This window comes from Poecilia reticulata, linkage group LG19 (assembly GCF_000633615.1).
Source record: "Poecilia reticulata strain Guanapo linkage group LG19, Guppy_female_1.0+MT, whole genome shotgun sequence".
In the NCBI taxonomy this organism is placed as follows: domain Eukaryota; kingdom Metazoa; phylum Chordata; class Actinopteri; order Cyprinodontiformes; family Poeciliidae; genus Poecilia; species Poecilia reticulata.
The window spans coordinates 15806938-15828174 of NC_024349.1; the positions used below are offsets into that span (position 1 = coordinate 15806938).

The window sequence follows — 21237 nt, forward strand, 5'->3', positions numbered from 1 at the left end:
TATAAATTCCTGTGTTTATTTGTAGTTTTTAGTCTTGTCTTTTAAATTGCATAACATGATCCAAATGTTTCGGGGACGTTTGCTGAAATGTTGGTCCGTTCCTTCTCCTGGTAGAATGATGTTCGGAGTCACGGCTTCTTCCTCTCTGAGTGGGATTTCAGCTCTTCTCTGTTCAGGATTTGTTTCAGTAGAAAATGACACTAATGACCCTCAGCCAGCATCTTCACACTATTTATTGTTTTGTTCTGACTTGGTACATTTCACACCAAAAACACTTTAATTTTTTTATACACATAGCCTGTCTCCCTCCTCAACTGTACGATGAACCTGACCTATGAAAGTCCACAGTTCTCTTTCTGATATCTTGGTTGATTTCTTTGGGGGTTTTTTTCTTTCATATTACACATAGGAGCAGCATGATGGTGGTTACATCTAAACCAGTGGTTCTTAACCTTTTTTGAGGTACCGAACCCACCAGTTTCATATGCGCATTCACTGAACCTTTCTGTAGTGATAAATATAATATGATTTTTTCCCCCCCAAATTCAAGACATAGAGGTCACCCCAAGATCACTAACTCTTCTTAAAAGGAAGAGTCTCTGAGAACAGTTCTTCAAAATATAGTCAGTGTTTTCAGCAAAGTTGAGCTGACTGTCCAGGAACGACCCAAGGTATTTAAAATTTGCCACAGTTTCAACAGGTTGGCCATCGAGAGAAACTGGAACCACTTTAAGGTCTTGTTTAGATCATTTAATTAGCTCTACATTCTTAAGATAATGAAAAATTAATAATAAATAATAAAGACCTTGTGGTATTCTGATTTAGTAATGTAATTATATTAGCTGTGTTACCACCCCCATGACACTAGAGGCAGCAGCAACCTCGAAAAAATGCGACTAAGGAGCAGATTTAGAAGTGCACCGAAAGCTACAGAATTTGGTCAAAACTGTGAGCTTTGCTGAAGTAAATAAAGACACAAGTTCAAATCCATGCTGAGAGTGGAGCTCCTTCAATCAGGGCTCCTCCGCAGCACTGATTGGCTAAGCAATGTAACGTGATCTTCTGCAGCAAGTGATGGCAAAGCGGCGCGTCATCACGACTTTACACAAGTGTGTCTTTACCTCCGCGGCAGAGGCTCCGCCGATATGGAGTTAGATTTGTTTCACAATTATTCAATCAAAAAAAATTACACTCAGCCAAAAAAAAAGAGATTCAATCAAAAAAAAAAAAATACACTCAACCAAAAAAAAGACATTCAATCAAAAAAAAAAAACTTTAAAAATGTTTAAAAATATGTTTATGATTAAATAGTTTTTATGACTTTTTTTTTGTTTGAGAAGATTTTTATTTTTGATTGAATCTCTTTTTTTTGGTTGAGTGTAATTTTTTTTTTTGAGTGAATAATTGTGAAACAAATCTAACTCCATACGCCGAACCCCTGAGACCGACTCATCGAACCCCTGGGGTTCGATCGAACCCAGGTTAAGAAACACTGATCGGGTTGTCCGTATTTAACTCAATGCTATGGAGTTATCTCTCAGACTCATTGCAAAACCAAGACATCATCATTTGGGCTACACCTACTTAGTTAAAGGTATAGTAGTGTATGTAAACTTCTGATTTTGAATACAGTACAAAAATATCTGTCATTGTTCTGACATCTAGCAAAAAGAGACTATTTTTGCAGTCCTAACTGACCTGAAACAATAATAGCTTAGTCTTATTTAATGTCAAACAGAGGAAAAATGAGCTGTGTCTTTTCAGAAAGTCTGGATAAATATCAGTGTGTGGGTTCACGCTTTGAGGCTGCGGGCCCACCACGATTGGTTCCCTGCCCACATTTAGGTACCTCAAAGGGTATGAGATCAGGGACCACCTTGAGCAACAGGGACTATCTTTTATGGTTGGTGTATGGTGTATACGGTGTGCTCCAGGGCGTCACCTGTTGGTTTGTATGTGCTGTTTTTGTAATAAAAACATACAGCCAAATCAATCTAAGAGTGAAGACAAAAAACATTGTTGGAATTTGTTTTGCAGCTACCAAACACATAATACAATGCTGACCTCTAGTGTGAATTCAAAGACACAGCATGTTCAGAAAAGAAAATACCTTGGTTGCACAAACTTGAACAGGGAGCATAGAGTGCTCAAAAGAGTTCAATATGTGATATATTAATATCCAGTAATCCTGATGCATGTTTGGCTTTTAACTGGAAATATTTGCAAGGTATCTTGCATGTTACCACTGCAACGATGACCATCCATGTTGAAGAATGACGAGGACTTTTCTTCTTCACCTGCTGCCTTCTCTCTGAATCACTGACTGTTTTTAAACTTCATTACACATTCTTGCTGTAAATAAATGAAGCACTCCAATTAGAACAAATCAAATGTTAATAAATCACATTCGAACCTGAGAATGCTTGTCTTTTCTTCCACATTTACTTGAGATGGCAAGGAAGCACTGGAATATAGGTTTGGAAAATTTTATTTTTAAATTTTAGAACTGTTTATTCTTTCTTGCAAAAAACATTAGTCCTATGCTCATCCATATGCTAGCTAAAACCCTATTTTTTAAAACTTTTTAATAATTCAGATCTGATGTTTGTTTATTTTAGATCTGAGGTTTAGTAACATTTTAGGATCGACTGAGAACTTAATAAAACATATCCTCAAAAATTTAAATAGCCTATTAATTGTGTATCTCAATCCAAAATAAATTAAGCTCTTCTTTGTATCTTGCAATTACCCTGTAATCTTATCCTTAAGCTTTGATGTGCAATGATCCCCCGCAATAAAAAAGAAAAAGACGTGCGCCGCCCGGGAATCGAACCCGGGTCGCAAGAATGGGAATCTTGCATGATACCACTACACCAGCGGCGCTGACACGCTTTAGCGTAGACGCTGTGATAATTCGATACATAGCTACATCCGAGTAATTATGAGTTTTATATATGAATATATATAAAACTCTTAACTACATTATCTAGTGTTATAAAATAAGAAACAGGGAAAATGTATTTCACAGGACGCTGTTCTTTTATTTGATTAAAAACGCAATGTTTCCCTTTATGCTGAAAGTTTTCTGTGTTTACTTCCGGTGTTGTAGTGTAACACCGAAGTAACTTCCTCTTACGAGACCTCATGTTGCTAACGGTCAAAATATGTGGTTTTTGAAACCAATTCATTGTAAGTTTCGATATTAGAGTTGCTACAACTCAAAAAGGTTTGTGATTTATTTATTTTTTTAATTTTTAATCTCTTATTTCGTAAATTGGATTTAATTTTTTTTGCGTCAGGATGTAATATTTAGCTATGTGAGGCTAATTATTATGTTACAGTTACAGCTATGATATACGGTAAGTTAAATTTGATAAACTGTTGTTCGTCATAACTGAGAAAAGATTAATTACTGCCCAGCAAATTTTAACCTTACTGGAGCATTGCAGTGATATTCATTAAAGGTTACATACACGGTGTGTAACAGAGAACTGGAAACTGAACTTAAACACCTTTAGAAACGTCATTATGTTTTTCCTCACTATTAGAGAAGACCCAGTGTGAATTTTCTAAAGATTTATTAACCTTGAGCGAACGTTTCCTGTAAACGTTCCTCTTGCTCTTTGAAGATACGAGATTTTTCGAACTTCTATTGAACGATTCCTATATGCTTTCTGGAACTTGACGTTGATGCTTTTAGAGAATCTTGATGTGACAGACTATTTAACATTTATCAACCATAATCCTCAAGGCACACTGCCCTGCATAGTTTATGTGTTTGCTTGCTTCAGTGCACCTGATTTCAATTAATGGCTGATTAAAAGGATTTTACTAAACGCCAGCCTGAATCGGGTGTGTTTAAAGAAGGGCAACAGAACATGCTGTGCAGTGTGCCTTGACGACGCTTTAGGGAACAGTCTTATTAGAGAACTGTTTGTAAATATTCCCTAAATGTTAGAGAACTTCAAAACTCCTGGAAATGTTCCCTAAACGTCTTCCAAAGCTTCCGCATTTTGTGATCTTATGGGACATTCTGTGGTTACAGATGTCTTCACCTTATGGAAAGCATACCGGTGTTCTAATTTTTAGAGAACCTTCTCCAGGATACTTTGCAAAAGTTGTTAACTTTCATGGCGCTTTTGGGGAACATTTCATGATAGTTCCTGGAAGCTTGGAGTAGACCAGCCAGATTTCTGACTCTTTCTGAAGCTTGCACTGTCAATGTGGAGACAAATCCTCAGAGAACTCTGTAAGGTTCTCTAAAAGTTGAAACATTTGCAGTCTCCAGAGAAGTTCACAGTGAGGCTTGTGTATTTATGCAACAAAGTGGACCAGTATCGAAAAATGCACAGGAGATATGTGATGAATTTGTGGGATATCTGTTGATCTCATACTAATAAAAGTGACACCATCAGAGGTTTTACTAACATCCTTTCACTTCCTGCAGAGGTTTTACTCATGTCGAACAAGAATGGTGAAGTGGAGTGGGTGGAGACAACCGAGGAGGTTGTTGAAACTGAGGAGGGCCTCTCTCTGAAGAACAGCACCCCGGCAGGTAACGTGTGATAACCATATTTTTAAACTTTTTAAGAAATAAAAAGTCTAACATCGCATCTCTGTTTGTGCCTAAAGTGGTGGTTGATTTGGAGTCGGCTGAAACGTCACTCCAGAAACTGCTGAGCACTGTGGGACAAGAAGAAAGCACTGAGGGCCAAGATGGCTTCTGTAAGTTTATTTCATTTTCCTTTCTTATTATAATGAAGAGTTAAACCTGTTAAACCGGTAGAGCATTGACAAGCTGGTATCAGTGTTCATGGTAGCTTAGCAACCACAACCCCCAGCCAAACAACTTTTTGATAATAACATGCTTTATTTGCATGGAGACATTGTCTTTTCTAAAGTTACTTTTGTGCAAATGATGAATTTTTAAAAAATATTTTCCTTTTAACATGTTTCAGCCACACAAGTCCACTCACTTTAATATTCAATTTTTCTTTTACATTTCCAGGTTGTGAGGAGTGTCTGCCTCTTTTTCAGGATCAGAGTAATCCTGATGACATTAATGGTCCATCGTTTATCCTCGACTTTCCAACGACCATGGGTGTCCCACAGCGAGCTCTTCTCACTTTACCCTTTGGCCTGATGATAGGCAGATCCAGCATTCCCAGTGCAGGAGTAGGTGTAATAAACCAAGGACCAGCACTGTCTCCCGGAATGCATTTTGGACCGTATGAGGGGGAAGTGACAGTGAAAGAAAATGCTATAACTAGTGACTTTTCTTGGGAGGTGAGTTTAATGGTTTTAATGTGACAAAATGTGAAAGTTTAAAATCATTTTAGTAGTCCTGAATCCAAACAGCAAATTGGCAGTCCTTGTGTGTGTCATCATGCTTATAACCTTTTATTTATTTTTTTTTTCAGATTTACAAAGGAGAAGATCAGTATGAGTACATAGATGCCGCCAGTGACTCCTATTCAAATTGGATGAGGTATTGAATTTTGAGCAGGAGCACAGTGAAGGTTTACTGAACTAGAGTAAAATTGATGGGGCATTTTTGATAGGTACACGCTCAACAACTATCATCTGTATCTATCATCTGTGTAAGCACATGCAGAAATTTTACAAACTTTACCGTTTCTAAGTGGTGAACTTTGGTCAATGTTTCTAGAACTACAATAATATCTTAGGTTTCAAAGGTTTCTTTTGAGTCATGTAGTCAAAGAGAACGTAAATAAACCTGGCGTACCAAATTTCAGCTTATGGGGCAAGTCTTAGTTGGCCTGATTTTGCTTTATCGGGCCTCACAGAGGTTGTCACAATCTTTTCTTAGGCAACTTAATTCTGTCTCATAAGATCATATTACACTTTAATAAATCTGCACAGTTACTGACAATCTTGTACCCATTCTTGCTCCAAAGTGCGTTTCTTTAGCATTCAGTGAGGAATGCTAAAATTTTAGATGCTGATTATTTCTCAGGGTAGATTAAAAATAGGTTTTTAATTAATTTTGATAACTGGCTGATTAAGTGGTGGATCATGGCTTTTCCAATTTAATCCAAATTTAGATTTAAATAATCCTAGTTGTAACAACACATTTTGTCTCAGTGAAAGTTATAGTCCAGTTTTGGAGTAGACCAGCCAGATTCCTGACTCTCATCTAAAAGAAAATCTGTGTAGGGAGATAAAAGTTATAGTAATGGAGAGTAGGCCTCCCAGCCTCAAGGACTAGGATTTTATCATCAGATAAATGTTCAAAATGCCAGCAAAAACATTCAAAAAGCTGGTCAGCAATTATAACAAAGGTTTGATTGCTGTAATGTCAATAAGATTTAAAATCAACTTTTTAGTTTATTGGGCTCAGCTTCATGTTGTACTCAACATATTTCTACCGATCTTTGTTTGTGCATAGGTATGTGAACTTTGCTCGCAGCAAGGACGAGGCCAACCTGCTGGCCGTTCAGTACAAAGGCAGCATCCTGTTCCACTGCTGCCGCGCCGTCCAGACCGGAGATGAGCTCACAGTGTGGCCGAGCAGCAAACTGCGCGCCCACCTCAGCAAAGATTGGTCTGACATGTTGTCTTTGAAGATGAGCAGAACAGGTAGCTTTCGCTTCCCAAATCTGTCACCAAAAAAAACCAAATGTGTTTTGAGATCTAGTCTAGATTARGTTGCTCATTATTTTCCCGTTTTTCTCTGAACTCGCAGAGAGCGGTGAGAGTGCGTCGTCTCCGATTTTCCTCTGCTCCAGCTGTCTTCTCTCGTTCACCACGGAGAGCTTCCTCCTCCGACACATAGAGCACTTTCACTCACAGCCCAAAGCAGACGAGGCAGCCGGCGAGGAAAACCCCGGCACCAGAGACGAGCCGCCAGCCTCTCTGGTGATGCTGGTGGATCCAGTKAAATCCAAAACGTGTGATGATTGCGGGAAAGTTTTTAAACAAGTCCCYCACCTCAGGAGACACAAGCTGTGCGTCCACTCCAACAAGCGGCCTTACTGTTGCTCGCATTGCAGGAGAAGCTTCAGTCAGGCGTCCGGTTTGGTCCGACACCAGAGCGTTCATTTTGGAAAAGCTGCAGCTATGGACAAACTGGTCYCTACAGCGGAGAGCTCTGCACTCGGATTAGAACTSTCCAACCAGCCGGAAGYGGCTGCATCTCAGGAGTCGGAAAGAAGCAACCCGACCGAGGTTGCACAAGTGGATGTGCATGTAGAAACGCAGCAGCTAGATTGTTCAGTTTGTGGAAAGAGCTTCACRAATGAAGCGCACCTCAAGAAGCAYGAGGCAGCYGTTCATGAGAAGTTACGCCCTTATGTCTGTTCTGTGTGCCTCAAGTGCTTYGGCCAGTACAACGACCTGGCYAGGCATCTGCAGAGTCACCAGAAGAATGAACATAAAGAGAAAATGGACGAGGATTYGGAGGACGCCGCCACCATGCCRTTTAGCTGTGGTGAGTGTTTGGTGGCTTTCTCTTCGGTGGATGACCTGCAGCTGCACATAAACGAGCGGCACTCGGAAGACTCGGCGGCTGAAAACCAGGGAAGTAGTTCAGCTCCTCCTGTGGAAACCAAAGACCTCACCCCAAACAGTGCCCCTCTGAGGCCTCAGCGCCTCAGAGCCAGATCTAAAGTTTCTGCCGTCACTCAACTTGTAGCACCTAAACGCAAAGCGGCCAATCAGCAAGAGGCCTCGGCTGTCAGAAATGCAAAAATCAAGAAGTACAAGTGGTTTAGCTGTAATCTCTGCAAGCAAACATACGGAAACCCGGACGATCTCAAGGCACACAAGTGCACTTCGAAGCCGCTGAACTGCGGGCAGTGCAGCGCCGCCTTCTGGAAGTCTAGTTTGCTCAGAAGGCACACACAGATRGCGCATGGAAGGGCGAAATCCTTCCGCTGCGACTCCTGCGATAAAGCCTTCTCTACGTCAGCGAAACTGAGGCAGCATCAGAAAAACAAGTCTTGTCAGAAGTACCACTGCGCCTCCGAGCTGTTCCCCTGTTCCTTCTGCCACTTCTCCTTCACCATGAAGAGCTACCTCATCAAACACATCAAGAGGCACCATCCTAGGGATTACTCGGAAGGCCTGATGGACCTGGAGGAGGCGGAGGGGGAGTTCACGTGCTCGGACTGCGGGACAAACTGCGCGGACGCGGAAGCGCTCGCGTCTCACACGTGCATCAGGCAGCTGAAGGTCCTGTATTTGTGCACYGACTGCGGGAAGAGCTTCACGAACCACTACGGCCTGAAGCAGCACCAGCGCATCCACACGGGCGAGAAGCCCTACAGCTGCACCTCCTGCAGCAAGAGCTTCTCCTACGTGGGCCAGCTRAACGTTCACCTCCGGACTCACACCGGCGAGAAACCCTACCTGTGCACCCACTGCGGCGAGAGCTTCCGCCAGTCGGGAGACCTGAAGAGACACGAGCGGAAACACACGGGCGTGAGGCCGCACGAGTGCACCGAGTGCAGCAAGAGCTTCAGCCGCCTGCAGAGCCTCAAGGCTCACCTGCTGCTTCACCAGGGACAGAGGCTGTTCAAGTGCAGCCAGTGCGGGAAGAGCTTTTCCAGAAACTATCATCTCAGGAGGCACCATCAGAAGGTGCACACGTAGGCAGGTATCAGGACTGTAGTTSCTGTGAAAAGAGTTCAGATTTCCACAGATTAAAGTAAACGACTTTACTTTAGCAAGYTTAAGAATAACTTTGTGAAAGTTGTTCTAGATTTCCGACATTAGCCCGTTTTTATTTAGTTCCAAAACCAGTTTTAATGCAAGTTGCTGATGTTAGTGGAACACAGCGTCATCCTTATTTCTGTTTTGTTGTTTTGTCCATCCACTTTGTGCAAAACTTTTTTTTCTTTTCTTATTACTCTCCAACCCATCTGAATCAAGTAATCTGGGATTCTGAGGCAATTCTGTTGTTTGATTGAGGTGTGTTGGAGAAGGGATGCATCTAAAAGTTAAAGGATGGTATCCTTTCAGGTTGCACTTGAGCGCCCTTGAGCTAGAGGTTGAAAATAAATAAGCGTCAAAAAACCCCTCCAGAGGCGGACAATATCTATTTCAGGTTCCACAGATTCAGTATGATTGATGGGGATTGTTTATCCCCAAAACCTCACGACTAAGATTGATTCAGCATCAGTTTACAYAAAGTTATTGCACCTTTCTGTTTGAGGTCTTTGTTTTTTGTTTGTTTTTTTATTTAAATTTACAGAATTTAAATTGCATTCAATATAAAATAATTCTCAGCATTAGACTCTAAATATKGTATAATTTATTAAAACAAGATTCACTTACGTTTTGACAAAAAAAAAGGAAATGAAGCTAAACTGAGATTTGCCACGGTGTGAAATAAAAACACAGCTGCTCATCACTGTTGACCATTTATTCCACAAAACATACAATGCAAAGCGTGTGCACTGTACAAGCCTTAATATTATGAAAATAGTCATAACCATGCCTGTTTTTTTTTTCTTTTTTTTTAAATTAAGTTATCCTAGGTTTTGTTTTCATTACCACCCTCATCTACTACTTGGTTTTAACATGACAACAGTACAGCTTCGTCTATTCGATTACCTTTTTCTTTGCTTTTGTCCTTTTTTTTTTCTTGACTACGTTATAAAGATTACGCAAATTGAAAATATTGAAGTCTGACCTGAAACTATACAAACATACTGCAATGACAGGTGACTGCTTCAAACTGTGCATGAACCGAAAACAGGTAAGAAACCTGGCAGTGTTTTTCCATGTGCTACACGCGGTGGTTGTCAAGTGCAGCTGCTGGTTCGAGACGAAAACTTCGCTGCTGGTAACGACTTTGGGAAAAGASAAAAAAATAAATAAAATTTCCCAGTCTGGTAATGGTTCAGGAATCGGTAATTCAAGTTACACAAGTTCTTAGCAACATCCATCTGGAGGGGRAAACGGATCCGTTGTCACTTGTGGCACAGAAGTTGCAGGTTTGTTTCGTGTGGTACCTCTTCTAAAGACACAAGGGGATGGAACCGGAGGAATGATGGCTTGTTGATGGGTTTTTAGTGTGTAGAAAATACACAAACACTTCTGGAAAGTAGGCAGCAAGGTTAGGTGACGAGACACCTAAAGGAAGGTTACTGTTACTACGGTTTAGAAATCACGTTCCACTCGTTCTCTTCGTTCCATCGGCGCGCCGCGGCATCTTCGGTGCAAACTCCTTCCTTCGTACCACATCTTTATCACGGAAAATATACAACAACCGTCCAAATCTCGGTTTATATTATGTTAAATGTTATCCACATTAAAATTTTTACAAACCAAACCGAAAACACACAGCATCACATCTGTACAAAAACTGAGGGGGGAAAAAAAAAAGTCACAAAAAAAGTAGGTAAAAACCAAAGAAAGGGATTTTGTTTTTGGCAATTAAAAGCAACAGCTTGGTCTGTCACAAAACAACAAATTATGGGGAAAAACAAATACTGAAATAAAAAAAAGGAAAGTACATTTAGAGCTCATCAGAGTCTATGCTTGTTGTGTTTCATCGTTTCAGTGAACGGTAACAAAAAAAAATGGGGCTAAGAGGGTTAAATGGCYRAAAGACAAGGCCTGAGGACTCAGCGTATGACCGGGCTCACGATGGAGACAAAGATACCCTGCAGTTCAGTTCATCAGGTGAAGGTTCACATGGAATGAAAAAAGGCTTTTATAAGGGTTCAGATTTAAGCTCCTCCACCCTGACCTCCAGGTCAGCCACCTAGGAAAGAGAAGAAGAGACGTTTAGAGAACAGCTGCTGCAGAGAYACAGTTCCAGTCTTTAACAAAAAAAAAARWSAMAAAWWKWKWYKTMWSMKYKWKWWKASMMMAWRKKRWRAGASWYTGAAATTACTTCTGTTCGGTGCCGACATTGGTTAAAGTGATTTTGTTTTGTTTTTTGTCTGTAAAAGCACAGAATTTGGAAACGAAGATAACAATTGCAAAAAGAATCCTCTTATATTAATTTGAGCTTTGACATGTTTGTATTTTATAGTTGCATTAATGACGAAGCTTAAAAATTACCCCCCATACCTGTTCCTGAAGTTGTCCCGACTCCTCCTTCAGAAGGGACGCCTCGGCTCCAACCTGCGCACAACGCTGGGTCTCCTTCTTTAGGTACTCAATCTCCCTGTTTGAGAAATGTTTTAAAAATAATAAAGCAGTAGCACAGTCTTGTACTCGGATGTTTTAAAAATGAAAAGTCAGTTTTTAAAAATAAAAATAATAGACTTTTAAGGAGAAAAAAAAATAAAATTCCTTTCTGGGGATCATTTTTATTTTTCCCCACAAAATATGAAACAACAAAGTACTAAAGTTGGCTTTCAATTCAGAAAATATGAAAAAGAGCTATTTTGTTGCTTTTTGGCTTCTGCATAAGATTTCAATATTTGAGTCACATGGTGTCTGATGAATCATGTTGCAAAAATTGAGATAATAAACCAAATCCAGTCCAAGAATGCCAATTTAAGATGACAAAAGGACTCAAAAGTAAAAAGGGTAGATTTTTTTTTTCCCTAATTTTTTTTTCTTTTAAGTGAGTGTTTATGCTACTTAAGTGTGTGCATTCGTTCACACTGTCTCACTTCTGCTGATACTCCTTGATCAGCCGCTTGGCTTTGCTGTATTTGCGCTCCAGGGCCTGATACTGGGCCTGCGTCTCCTTCAGGTGCTCATCCACCGCCTGACACAGGCTCTGCGCCTCCATCCAGTAGCCCTCCAGCTTCTCCATGCGCTCTTTGTTCTCCTGCAGGGTCTGCTCCAGCTGAGCCTTGTCCATTCGCCAGCGCTGCTTCTCCTGCTCGGCGTGGTGCAGCTGCAGGGACGAACATAGCCTCCGTTTCAATAAACCGACCAAGGCTTTTACCGTTATAAATGCTGCTCTGCATAGAACTCCTCTGGCTTAATGTGAAGTCGTGTTAGCCGTAAGTCTCACCTTTCTCTTCAGCTGCTGGATCTCCGCCTGAGTCACAGCATGCTTTATCTGGAGCTTTAGCAAGAGAACGAAATGAATTTTTAACACCCGTGTTTCTGTCACGCACCAGAGCGGAGGTGAGCCGTGGTTACAGATGAAATGTCCCGCTTCGAGGTATTCGTGCCTCACCTCTTTATATTTATGGGTGAGCTTCTCGGGGTCCGTCTCCAGAGGCGACATGTCCTCGTTCTCCGCCAGGTCGAACACCTCGATGGCGCTGGGATACGGCGGGCTGGCCTCGTCCTCCTCRTCCTCTTCCTCATCTGTGCCATATTCGCCACCCTGGAGGAACACGTGCACAGAGAAGATCGGAGAGGTAGATCAATGTAAACGTAAACATCTGAAATACAGAAAAGTTTATTTTCAGCTGGAAAATGAAAGCAGAGAAATCCTTATTTTCCATCTCATTGTAAGTTAAATTGTATTTTATAGTGAAGTTGCAGTCAAAGTGTGGAAAATTGTTACTCCTAAGAAAAGAAATATAAATTCAATGTTGAGGCAAAATTGTATATCCATGTAGTGACCATAAATGTCCACTAGATGGGGTGCAACCCCCAACGATCCTTCCTGCTTTCTAAATTTACCATTCTGCTTTTCAAGAACCACCCTGACCTCCATCACTCATGCAGACAGTGAGAACGGTCCTAGAAGAACCTCCCTGCCCTGTCCTACAAGCATTTAACCACAGATGTTGTTTTCATAAAAAACAACAACAAAAACAACAGAATATTAAAGACCTAATTTTAAAATCACAAAGAGCTTTTGAGTACAAAATAATCTGAGTCATCCCTGAATTGGCTCCGTTTCTGAGCTTAGCTTACTGCTTAACCGTGTGTYATATCATAGATGATCTTAATGGATAAATTTCATAATCCTATCCAAAGTTGGATTTAGTTTCTCTGCAGSCTATAAAGATCAAATTAAGGCTATTATGTGATCCATGTATGTGGAAGTGCTTTTCAATAGTGACAGACATTTTCTTTCACATATTATTTCTAAGCAAAACACAACACCTGACAGCAGCATTTTAGAAGCTCGTAACTTCAGGAAAATGGGAATAAACTTCAAGTCAAGGGATGGCAAATATTTCTGGAATTTMYRGAAAAACCRAGATGTACGTGGGTGTGTGTGCAGATGTWTCGAACCTCTTGTTCGTCCATGTATTGGTTGTAGCGTTGCTCCATCATTTCCCTCTGCCAGCGCTCCTGCTCCAGGGTCTGCTGGATGAGCTGGGCCACTTCGCTCTGCTCGCCCGGCTTCTCCCGCCCAATCACAAACCTGTGATCGCATGCTCATTGATAAGAACTCTGACAGCATAACTACTGATCAGSAACACGTTAGAAGATGATCCAAAACACACATTTACTACAGGTGGATCAAGAGTTCTGCATAAAATTGTCCTTGAAGTTAACAGTGATATGAAATTGTTCTTTGTTATCAACATGGAGGATAAGAACTGTCTCTTTAAAGACTAAAATAGTACTTTCCTTATATGGTAAACTGCTATAGCTTCCTGAATTGGTGCAGTAAGACGTTATTGCAGTCAGACATTTCCTTCCTGTTTACTACCAAACAATGATCTTTTCTCTGGAGCTACGCTCTGCAGTTTCTAAGATCAACTCTGCCCGTCTTTCAGCTCATCACAGAGGATATAAGACGCCTGACAGAGGTCCACAAATCTCTGTCAAATTAAAGCCGAGGCTACATTAACCCGTCGCAAAGCAACAGATGGCCGCTGAGCCAGCCTCTGTCGTCTTTTAATTTTMTGCGGCGTTTACGGGTAATTAAATGCTCACAAACACGCTTCCTGTCCCGCTCCATTAGTCTCACTGASAGTTTTTTTTTTTTTTTTTCCTGAATAGACCCTGAGCTTCGTGAGTCCCTCCACTGCCGCTGCAGCAGATCCATAATGTATGAGCTGATCCGTAGAGGTCTCTGATCTTTAGAAGTCACATTACACTAACAGTTATCCCAACAGCACTGGCCACAAAAAAAATTAATAAATAAATAAAATCTCCTGAATTATGAATGAGCCTAAACAACAAAAGGTGCTCACAGAACTCCAAAGAGCAAACAAAAAGCTGCAAATAGCCTCCTGGCATTTGGACCTGACACTTAAGATCCAGACTGTATTTGCCTGATGATAACAGTGTTTTCTGTAGCTGTAGCTCGGAGACTTTGAGCTTTCTTCAAACCGTCCCTAAAATGGAGCTCTTTTAAACCCAGAAGGCTGTAATCATGACTCTGTCAGAGTTGCAATATAAATCTCCAGTCTGGTTAAATGAATGGGCGGGATGTGGGAGAAGTCATTCCTGTTCTGGCTGCGGGTAAATACATCAAAATGAAACCGTCTGCTAACAGAAGATGTTAGCAGAATGCTGGACGTCAAGCGGAGCTGTAAAGGACGTCCCGGTCGCAGAGAATGCCTCGCAAAAAAAAAAAAAAATAGCCGCAAGAGCGGCACCCTCCCGGTGATAAACGCTGACCGTTTAATCCTGCTACATAACCCCAACCTGATGACTGCAGCCCGGACGGGGAACTGGGTCACAACAGGCCCGATTAAGGCAAGGTTACTAAAAAAAAACGCCTCTTACTTGACAGTTCCTGAGGTGTTCCTGAGTACGGAGGCGGCAAAGCTTTGGGTGACTCCCACCAAGCTGGTCCCGTCCACCTCCACGATCAGGTCGTTCACCTGGATCCTGAGGAGACATTTCAACAGGTTTACAGAAAATCGCTTAGAAAAACTGATTGTGGTCGACTGCCGGATAAAACCACAAAAGCTAAACAGTGGAGGGTCGTTTTCGCAGCAAAAAATAGAAACRTTTGCAAAAGGACAAATGCGATTTGTCAACACAATATTATATGTTGATGCACTGTTTTCTTCTGAATATATTTGACTTTTTAAACCTTTTCTCCACGCTGCCCTGTGCATGTGAAGAAGCATGTTGATGTGCAGATTTAAATTTACTGCGTCTGCTTCGTTTCTGCTGGTGATAAGCTGTGTACATCACATTAGTATCTAAACGAATAACATTAAAAGGAGACAAACTCACAAATAATCAACACAGTTAATTAAAACAATTGATACGTATGAGTTGACATTTTATATCCAGGCTGCTTCAAACACTTTTTTCTGTAACATGCATGAAATCTGGCATTTGAAACTATAAATTATTTAAGTGATTTGCCACTTAGATTAAACAAATAAAAAGTGTGTTTGGATTAATCAGATAATTTAGAACGTTTGTTGTTTAGTAGATTAATCAAGTTCATTAAAAAAATATATCTATTTAGATCAATCTAATAAACTTTTAAAAATATTGTTGTATAGACTAGCTGATTAACCGAATGATTAGATTAATAACTCACCTGCCGTCCCTGTGTGCTGCTCCTCCTTCTGTCACCGTCTTCACAAAGATGCCCAGTTTCTCCAGGCCCATGTCAGCCCCTGCGCCCATCCCGATGATACTGATGCCCAGGCCGTCTCCATCTGAAAGGGAGGAAGGAGGATCAAGCCAATARTTACTAGAGTCCCTACTATAACACGTGTTTGGTTTGGTCTTTATCTGGTAGGAGGTTTGCTGTTAAAAGTACCTAAAGTAGGTGTGACTAAATCTTAGTCTCACCTCATGAAATCCTAAGGTTACAGGTGTAATCACAATTTGCTAATTCCACAACCGCAATTAGCAAAGTCYAAATGTTGATGTTTGTGATGGTAGGACAAAAAAAARGRWTTTTYYWRSCYWWYSGKTKKYMWKGRRAMYTKGKKRWYCCCCCSRRSMMMRYTYYYYKSMRSYYCCCMAMMAWKRRSYTTKGRRRRKTTKKTTTTTTTTTTAATACCCATTACATTATTTTGCTGTACTAAATGTAWTAGTAGCGTTAATGGAGACTTTATAATTCTGAAACAAATTAAAAATATCATGAACAAATGCATAAAATCAAAATATTTGTGATCAAATTAAAAATAAAGGTAAGCGTGATGCGATACTGCGATATAAAACGTGGTAAATTACAATATAAACAATGCATTTTTTTTTAAACAAACACTTTACCTGATCAGGGTTTAAATCAGGACTGAGCCTGATCTGACCTTTTCCCTTCAGTGATGTCAACAGCCTGACGCCAACATTTGCCGCGAGCTGTGATTTATTTATAGYTGTAATAAAAGGACGCACAAGCTTTTTGTTTTCCTGAGGAAAAAGAAGAAGAGTCGCATCTACTTGAAAGCATGGGGCTKCGTCTCATTTACAGTTTCCCTGGTGCAGAAAGTGCACACAGCTTGCCTGCATGTTGCTACACATGCCATCACTTTAAAACATGCCTGCGACAGAAAGCTAAACATAGTCCTGCATGCATATATTAATGCAGCGTAATGGTGAGGGAGTGCTCTCGTTGTGCCCCACCGGGGAGCAATTGAAGGAAAGACTTGCACTAGTGCTTCCTCGTGGAAAAGCCGGATGGCTGTCAGAAGGCAGATGGCGAAGACTCCGGGCCTTTTTACATGAGCGACAACAATTAAACCCTCCTACTGAAGAAGAYATAGTGTTTCATGTTTTCTTATTAAACCATCATCAATCWGGTGGTGTTCGGACCACCACAGCTGGTCCGAACACCGGAACCGTTTCACAGCTTTCGAGAAACTTGTTCTCAAGAGTTTAACGAGGCCAATACCTTTCTCCAGTTCCACAGGAAATAGGTCCAGCCTCTCCACCCGCTTCTCCAGCTCGTACTCCGCCGACGCCGCCATGGGATCCACGTCTTCATTGCGCCTGTCGTAGTCCTCGTTTGGATAGGTGGCAAAAACCTGCAGTGGAAAGATTGGATCAGTCATAACCGGATTTATAGCTTGCTGGGTGAGTCTGTCACAACATTAAACCCACTGATACGACTTTAAAGACAAAAGGTGTCCATGACAACAGCAGACGATGAGACGATTTTCTGATGACCCATTTTGGTCAAGCTTCAGGTGTTGGGACAGATGGTGTATGGTCAACAAACTAAATACCTCTAACCAAATATATTTGCTTTACTGAGTAAAATTCAAAATAACATTTAAATGCCGATATATAATTGTAACTTTAAAAAAAAATGCATCTATTTGAAAGATTTAAATACTTACAAAGAGATCATTATATTCGGATGCCTGAAACCCTGAAGTTAAGAGACACTTGACGATATCTGTAGCGTTCTCTAAATTTGCTACAACATATTAACATTATTTTAGCTTTTCTTTTGTTTCGCAAATATAGATGCACAACAATTTGGCTTCCAGATCATGGAAAATAACTGAGTTTGAAGGTGGATGCCTCTTTCTTCGTGCAGCTGTGCAGTGTTCTCACTTTCTCGTCTGAGTTCACACATTTTCTCCAAATATAGTAACTGATAATGAAAACAGATTCACTTCCCGTGAACCCTGATGAACATTGATACAATTTATGCAGCCGTACTTCAAGGCTTTGCAGGTGAATAAAGTGGAAAAAATGTAATTCAAACAAAACTAAAAACTGAGCATGGTTATCAACTAGATTAGTAATAGATTAATCGCTAACTGGAGTATACAAACCAAAAAAAGCCATCTGCTGGAAGAAAAACACAGAGAAACTGATGCAAAACTACACAGAAAATACAAACTGCACAAACATTTTAGGCAATAAAATGCTTATTTTCATATTTAAAAAAAGAAATTGAAATTTTTGTTTATTTGCATCTTTTAATGTATTGCTAAGTGATTAAATGGAAAATCTGCACAGTGACCAATTTGATTTAATCATTTGTCAGAATAATCAATAGAATAATATTTTTTTAAATAACTTACATCACTAGTTCTAGTAAATCATATGTAAAATGATTTCTTAGGAATTTTTAGTTTAATAAATAATGGAAAAGACTGGACCGCCGATTTACCGAGGTACCGGGGAGAAAATGGAGCTCATGCAAAATTAGCACCTTTCAACCTGTTTCTTATGTTTGCCAATACGTTATGTTTTCAGATCATCGACCAGTCGATGCAGTAATAAACTTAGAAAAGTTGGTTCACAATTTTTTGATTGACCTCCTGGCGTTACATAACGACAAACTCAAACTAAATCAGGCAGTATGTCAGGAAGAGAATCGTGGCCCTCCAAAAGTTATCTGTGCAATCATTACACATAAAGAATAAAAGCCACAACATCTTACCATTCAGATTGTGTCTCAGAAATGACCGTGTTTTAATGCAAAATGGTTTAATAAAGCCCAGAACAACCACAAAAGATATTTTTAAGTTGGTGGGCTGAAGCTTGACAGATTAGGTCATTAAAATAAGGACTAGAAACCATTATGACAAAAGCAATATAAAAATCTAGATTACAGATTGTGGAGTGGGTTTTGGAGGCATGTCCTGTGGTCTGACRACACTAAAAACGTTTAACCATAATGAGCATTTTTTCTTTCTTTTCAGGTTTTGTCAGCTCCAGTGGTCTTTTTTTAGCTGTTGTGAGACAGGAAAGTGGGTTATGAGAGAGGGGAAAGACATGCAGCAGAGGTCATTGGGCCGAGACTTGAACCCGTGACGGCTGCGTCGTCGAGGGCTAAGGCCTTCGTACAGATGGGTCACACTTTACCCCTGCGCCACCGCTGCAGCCGTAATGAGCGTTGTTAGCTTTGGAGGAAAAAGGAAGAACCCTGTGAGCCTCAGGGGCTTCATGTTTTATGGGTACTTTGCTGCCAGAGGGACGGTTGCACTCCTCAAAATAGATGTGATCATGAAGAGGGCGCATTTTGTGAAAGTAGAGAAGCGACATCTCAAGAGACGAGTCATAAAGTTAAATGGACAATGACCCTAAGAATAGGGTCTGCCACGCTAGTTGAAGCAGTGGCAGAAGATCAACAAATGCAGTGTTTTGGAGTGCCCATCACTAAGCTCTGTTGTCAGACTTGGAAAAATTTGCATGAGCAATGAGACCTACAGACCTGAATGTTGCCAAAAGTCCAGGAAATCATTGAGAGACGCTTGTCTAAGGATCCCAACATTTTTGTTTTGCTACAGATTTCGACTGGAGCTTCCGAACGTGGTCTTAGGTCATCTGTAATGGAGTCATCTCATACAGCAAGGAGGCTATTATAATAAAGAGTTTGAGATAATCATCTGCTAAGGCAAACAGRAATCACATCCGTTCAGAGGAGTACGGCTGCTGCACTTATAGGCCACTTATTATATAACGGCATTTGCTAAAATCGTTGCAACTCAATGTCAGACGAGGCCGTGGAGATGAAGAYGGATGYCGATGAAACTGTACAACTGAATCTATAATATGATAACATGACCACTTTTAATGTAGATCTAATACAATTTACTTTTATCGACTGTTTTTGTCAGAGAGATCTGCTGCATTTTCTCGAGGCCTCACAGCTACTTCATTTCACACCAGTAATCAAACACATAGGAGGGGAGAAAGAAAAAAAAAAATAAATCACAGCGACTGGAGTAGCTCTCATGGAGACAGAGGCCTCTGTTTTCAGGCCTCAACTTCCCACATTCAGTCTGATTTAACAGCATGACAGTTTACATAACCACCTCCAGCATGTTAATGGGGGCCCTCTGCAGCTGCACGCACACACACACACACACGCACGCACACGCACGCACACGCACACACACACGCATACATACACACTCTAACACCGTAAGCCAAATCTTAAAAAGGCTCTTTTTTCCCGTCTTCCGAGGTGATTTCGTATGCAGCACCTTACACATTCAACTCGCAACGCCGATTCAGTTCTGGACCTTCTCCTCCCCACAGTCTTCTCAACTTTTCAAGTGTTCACACACTTTGCTCCTTGAAGTGCAAAATTGTCTTCCTTGATCCTTTTTTTTTTTTTTTTTTTTTTACAGTATTAGTCCTCTAGTACATCATCCAGTAATACAAATTTCAGAGTACAAAAGTTTCAAAACTTCGGTCACAATATCAGTCATAATTTGGCTTGAGTGAAACAGTCAGTTGAAATATCACAACTGAAATCTGTGAAGCTATTTAGCACAAAAATAAATACAGATATTTGAAATTTAAAACAGGAGTGTTTGTAAGAAACGACACACTTTATCAAACTGACTATACATTACTTGCAGTATTTTATCCTCGCAGTGTCATTTGAACAGCTGGTACCTATCTCGAGCTTCCAATAGACGACTCTCTCGACATGTTGTCAGTTCATCAGCAGGGCAGCCCAGAGGGCTAACAACTTTGAGTCCAGTACATTATTGCTGCAACCCAAAAGTGCCAATATGCAGCCTGAATCAATGGTTGACGTCAAACTGGTTTTAACCCTATTCTAGTCGTCAATCCAAAGAAAAGCTTAATTTGCTTACTGTCATCTTAAGTCACCTGTCTTCTGGTTCATCCTGCCATCACTCATGAACAAGTCCCCAAGACAACTGGTAAACTGACTGAACTATTATGTCTTATGTTAAGCACCTTGAATTGCTAATTGCTGAAGTGTGCTTTACAAACAAACTTGCCTTGAACTCCTACAATTGTGGCAATGGAAAAAGCMCAGCCTAGACGTAACGGTCCACCTTTTTCACATGAAGRTGATTAAGAGATGGCTCTCATCCTAGCCACTAAAACCTTTGCTGAGGTAAAAAGCTCGAAGATGCAAACAGGACCTCATCATCCACAAAAAAGCAAAAGTCTGTGACGAACCAGGGACCCTCCACTCCTTGACTACAGTTTGACATCCTGTCAAAGAACATCACATACAAGATCAGGGCAGCAATGGAGACCAAGCCGTGCAGGAAACAGGCTTGAATTGTAGCCAAGAATGTGGAAACGGTTCTTACTTTGGTGACAAAAGGATCAAACTTTAGAATACTGAATGCCTGCTATTCTTTACTCGTACAATATCCTCAACAAAAGCCTTGGAAGACACAGTTGCAAGCTTTCTCCTTATTCACAAAACTCTAAACTCCCATGACCCAGTCAACAATTCGTGTTAAGTGAACATAACATATATCTTTAGTTTTCACGAGCAACTCAAAGAATTAGCTCTAAATTAGTGAGTAAACAGAAACYATCTGAAAATTGTTTGTAAAAACGCCTCAAAGATGTTTACTTATCAAGAAGTGATTATTTCTTAGACGTACTAAAGCCGTGCTAAACATTTCCCACCGTTTCCGCTCTTTTTCCTAAACTACGTTAAGCTAATCATCTCTTGGCTACAGTCCCATATTTACTCTGGAGGCTTAAGAGAGGCATTAATCTCCTTATCTACAAGTC

The 21237-nt window shown here is 40.6% G+C and overlaps 2 protein-coding genes and 1 non-coding gene across 5 annotated transcripts; 1 reads left to right on the forward strand and 2 right to left on the reverse strand.

The window, feature by feature from the left end:
• Window positions 1-2812: 2812 nt before the first annotated feature.
• Window positions 2813-2883, reverse strand: trnag-ccc (transfer RNA glycine (anticodon CCC)). The gene has a single exon. It is a non-coding gene; the product is annotated as a tRNA-Gly (tRNA).
• Window positions 2884-3116: 233 nt separating this feature from the next.
• LOC103481653 (histone-lysine N-methyltransferase PRDM9-like) lies at window positions 3117-9828 on the forward strand. 3 transcript variants are annotated; one of them, XM_017310897.1, is made up of 7 exons: window positions 3117-3226; window positions 4448-4555; window positions 4633-4725; window positions 5009-5286; window positions 5421-5488; window positions 6410-6600; window positions 6707-9828. In XM_017310897.1, the coding sequence occupies exons 2-7, from the start codon at window positions 4459-4461 to the stop codon at window positions 8611-8613; spliced, it is 2634 nt and encodes an 877-aa protein (XP_017166386.1). In that variant the 5' UTR covers window positions 3117-3226; window positions 4448-4458; the 3' UTR covers window positions 8614-9828. The 3 variants fall into 3 exon arrangements, with proteins under 3 accessions (XP_017166386.1, XP_008435498.1, XP_017166387.1); XM_008437276.2 differs by lacking the exon at window positions 3117-3226 and adding an exon at window positions 3254-3359; XM_017310898.1 differs by lacking the exon at window positions 3117-3226 and adding an exon at window positions 3867-4249.
• On the reverse strand, window positions 9371-16814 carry LOC103481836 (neurabin-2-like). Its single transcript, XM_008437598.1, has 9 exons — window positions 16655-16814; window positions 15353-15473; window positions 14578-14682; window positions 13129-13261; window positions 12113-12265; window positions 11945-11998; window positions 11595-11824; window positions 11044-11140; window positions 9371-10732 (listed from the first exon to the last, which is right to left on the reverse strand). The coding sequence occupies exons 1-9, from the start codon at window positions 16812-16814 to the stop codon at window positions 10682-10684; spliced, it is 1104 nt and encodes a 367-aa protein (XP_008435820.1). The 3' UTR covers window positions 9371-10681.
• Between the last annotated feature and the right edge of the window lie 4423 nt (window positions 16815-21237).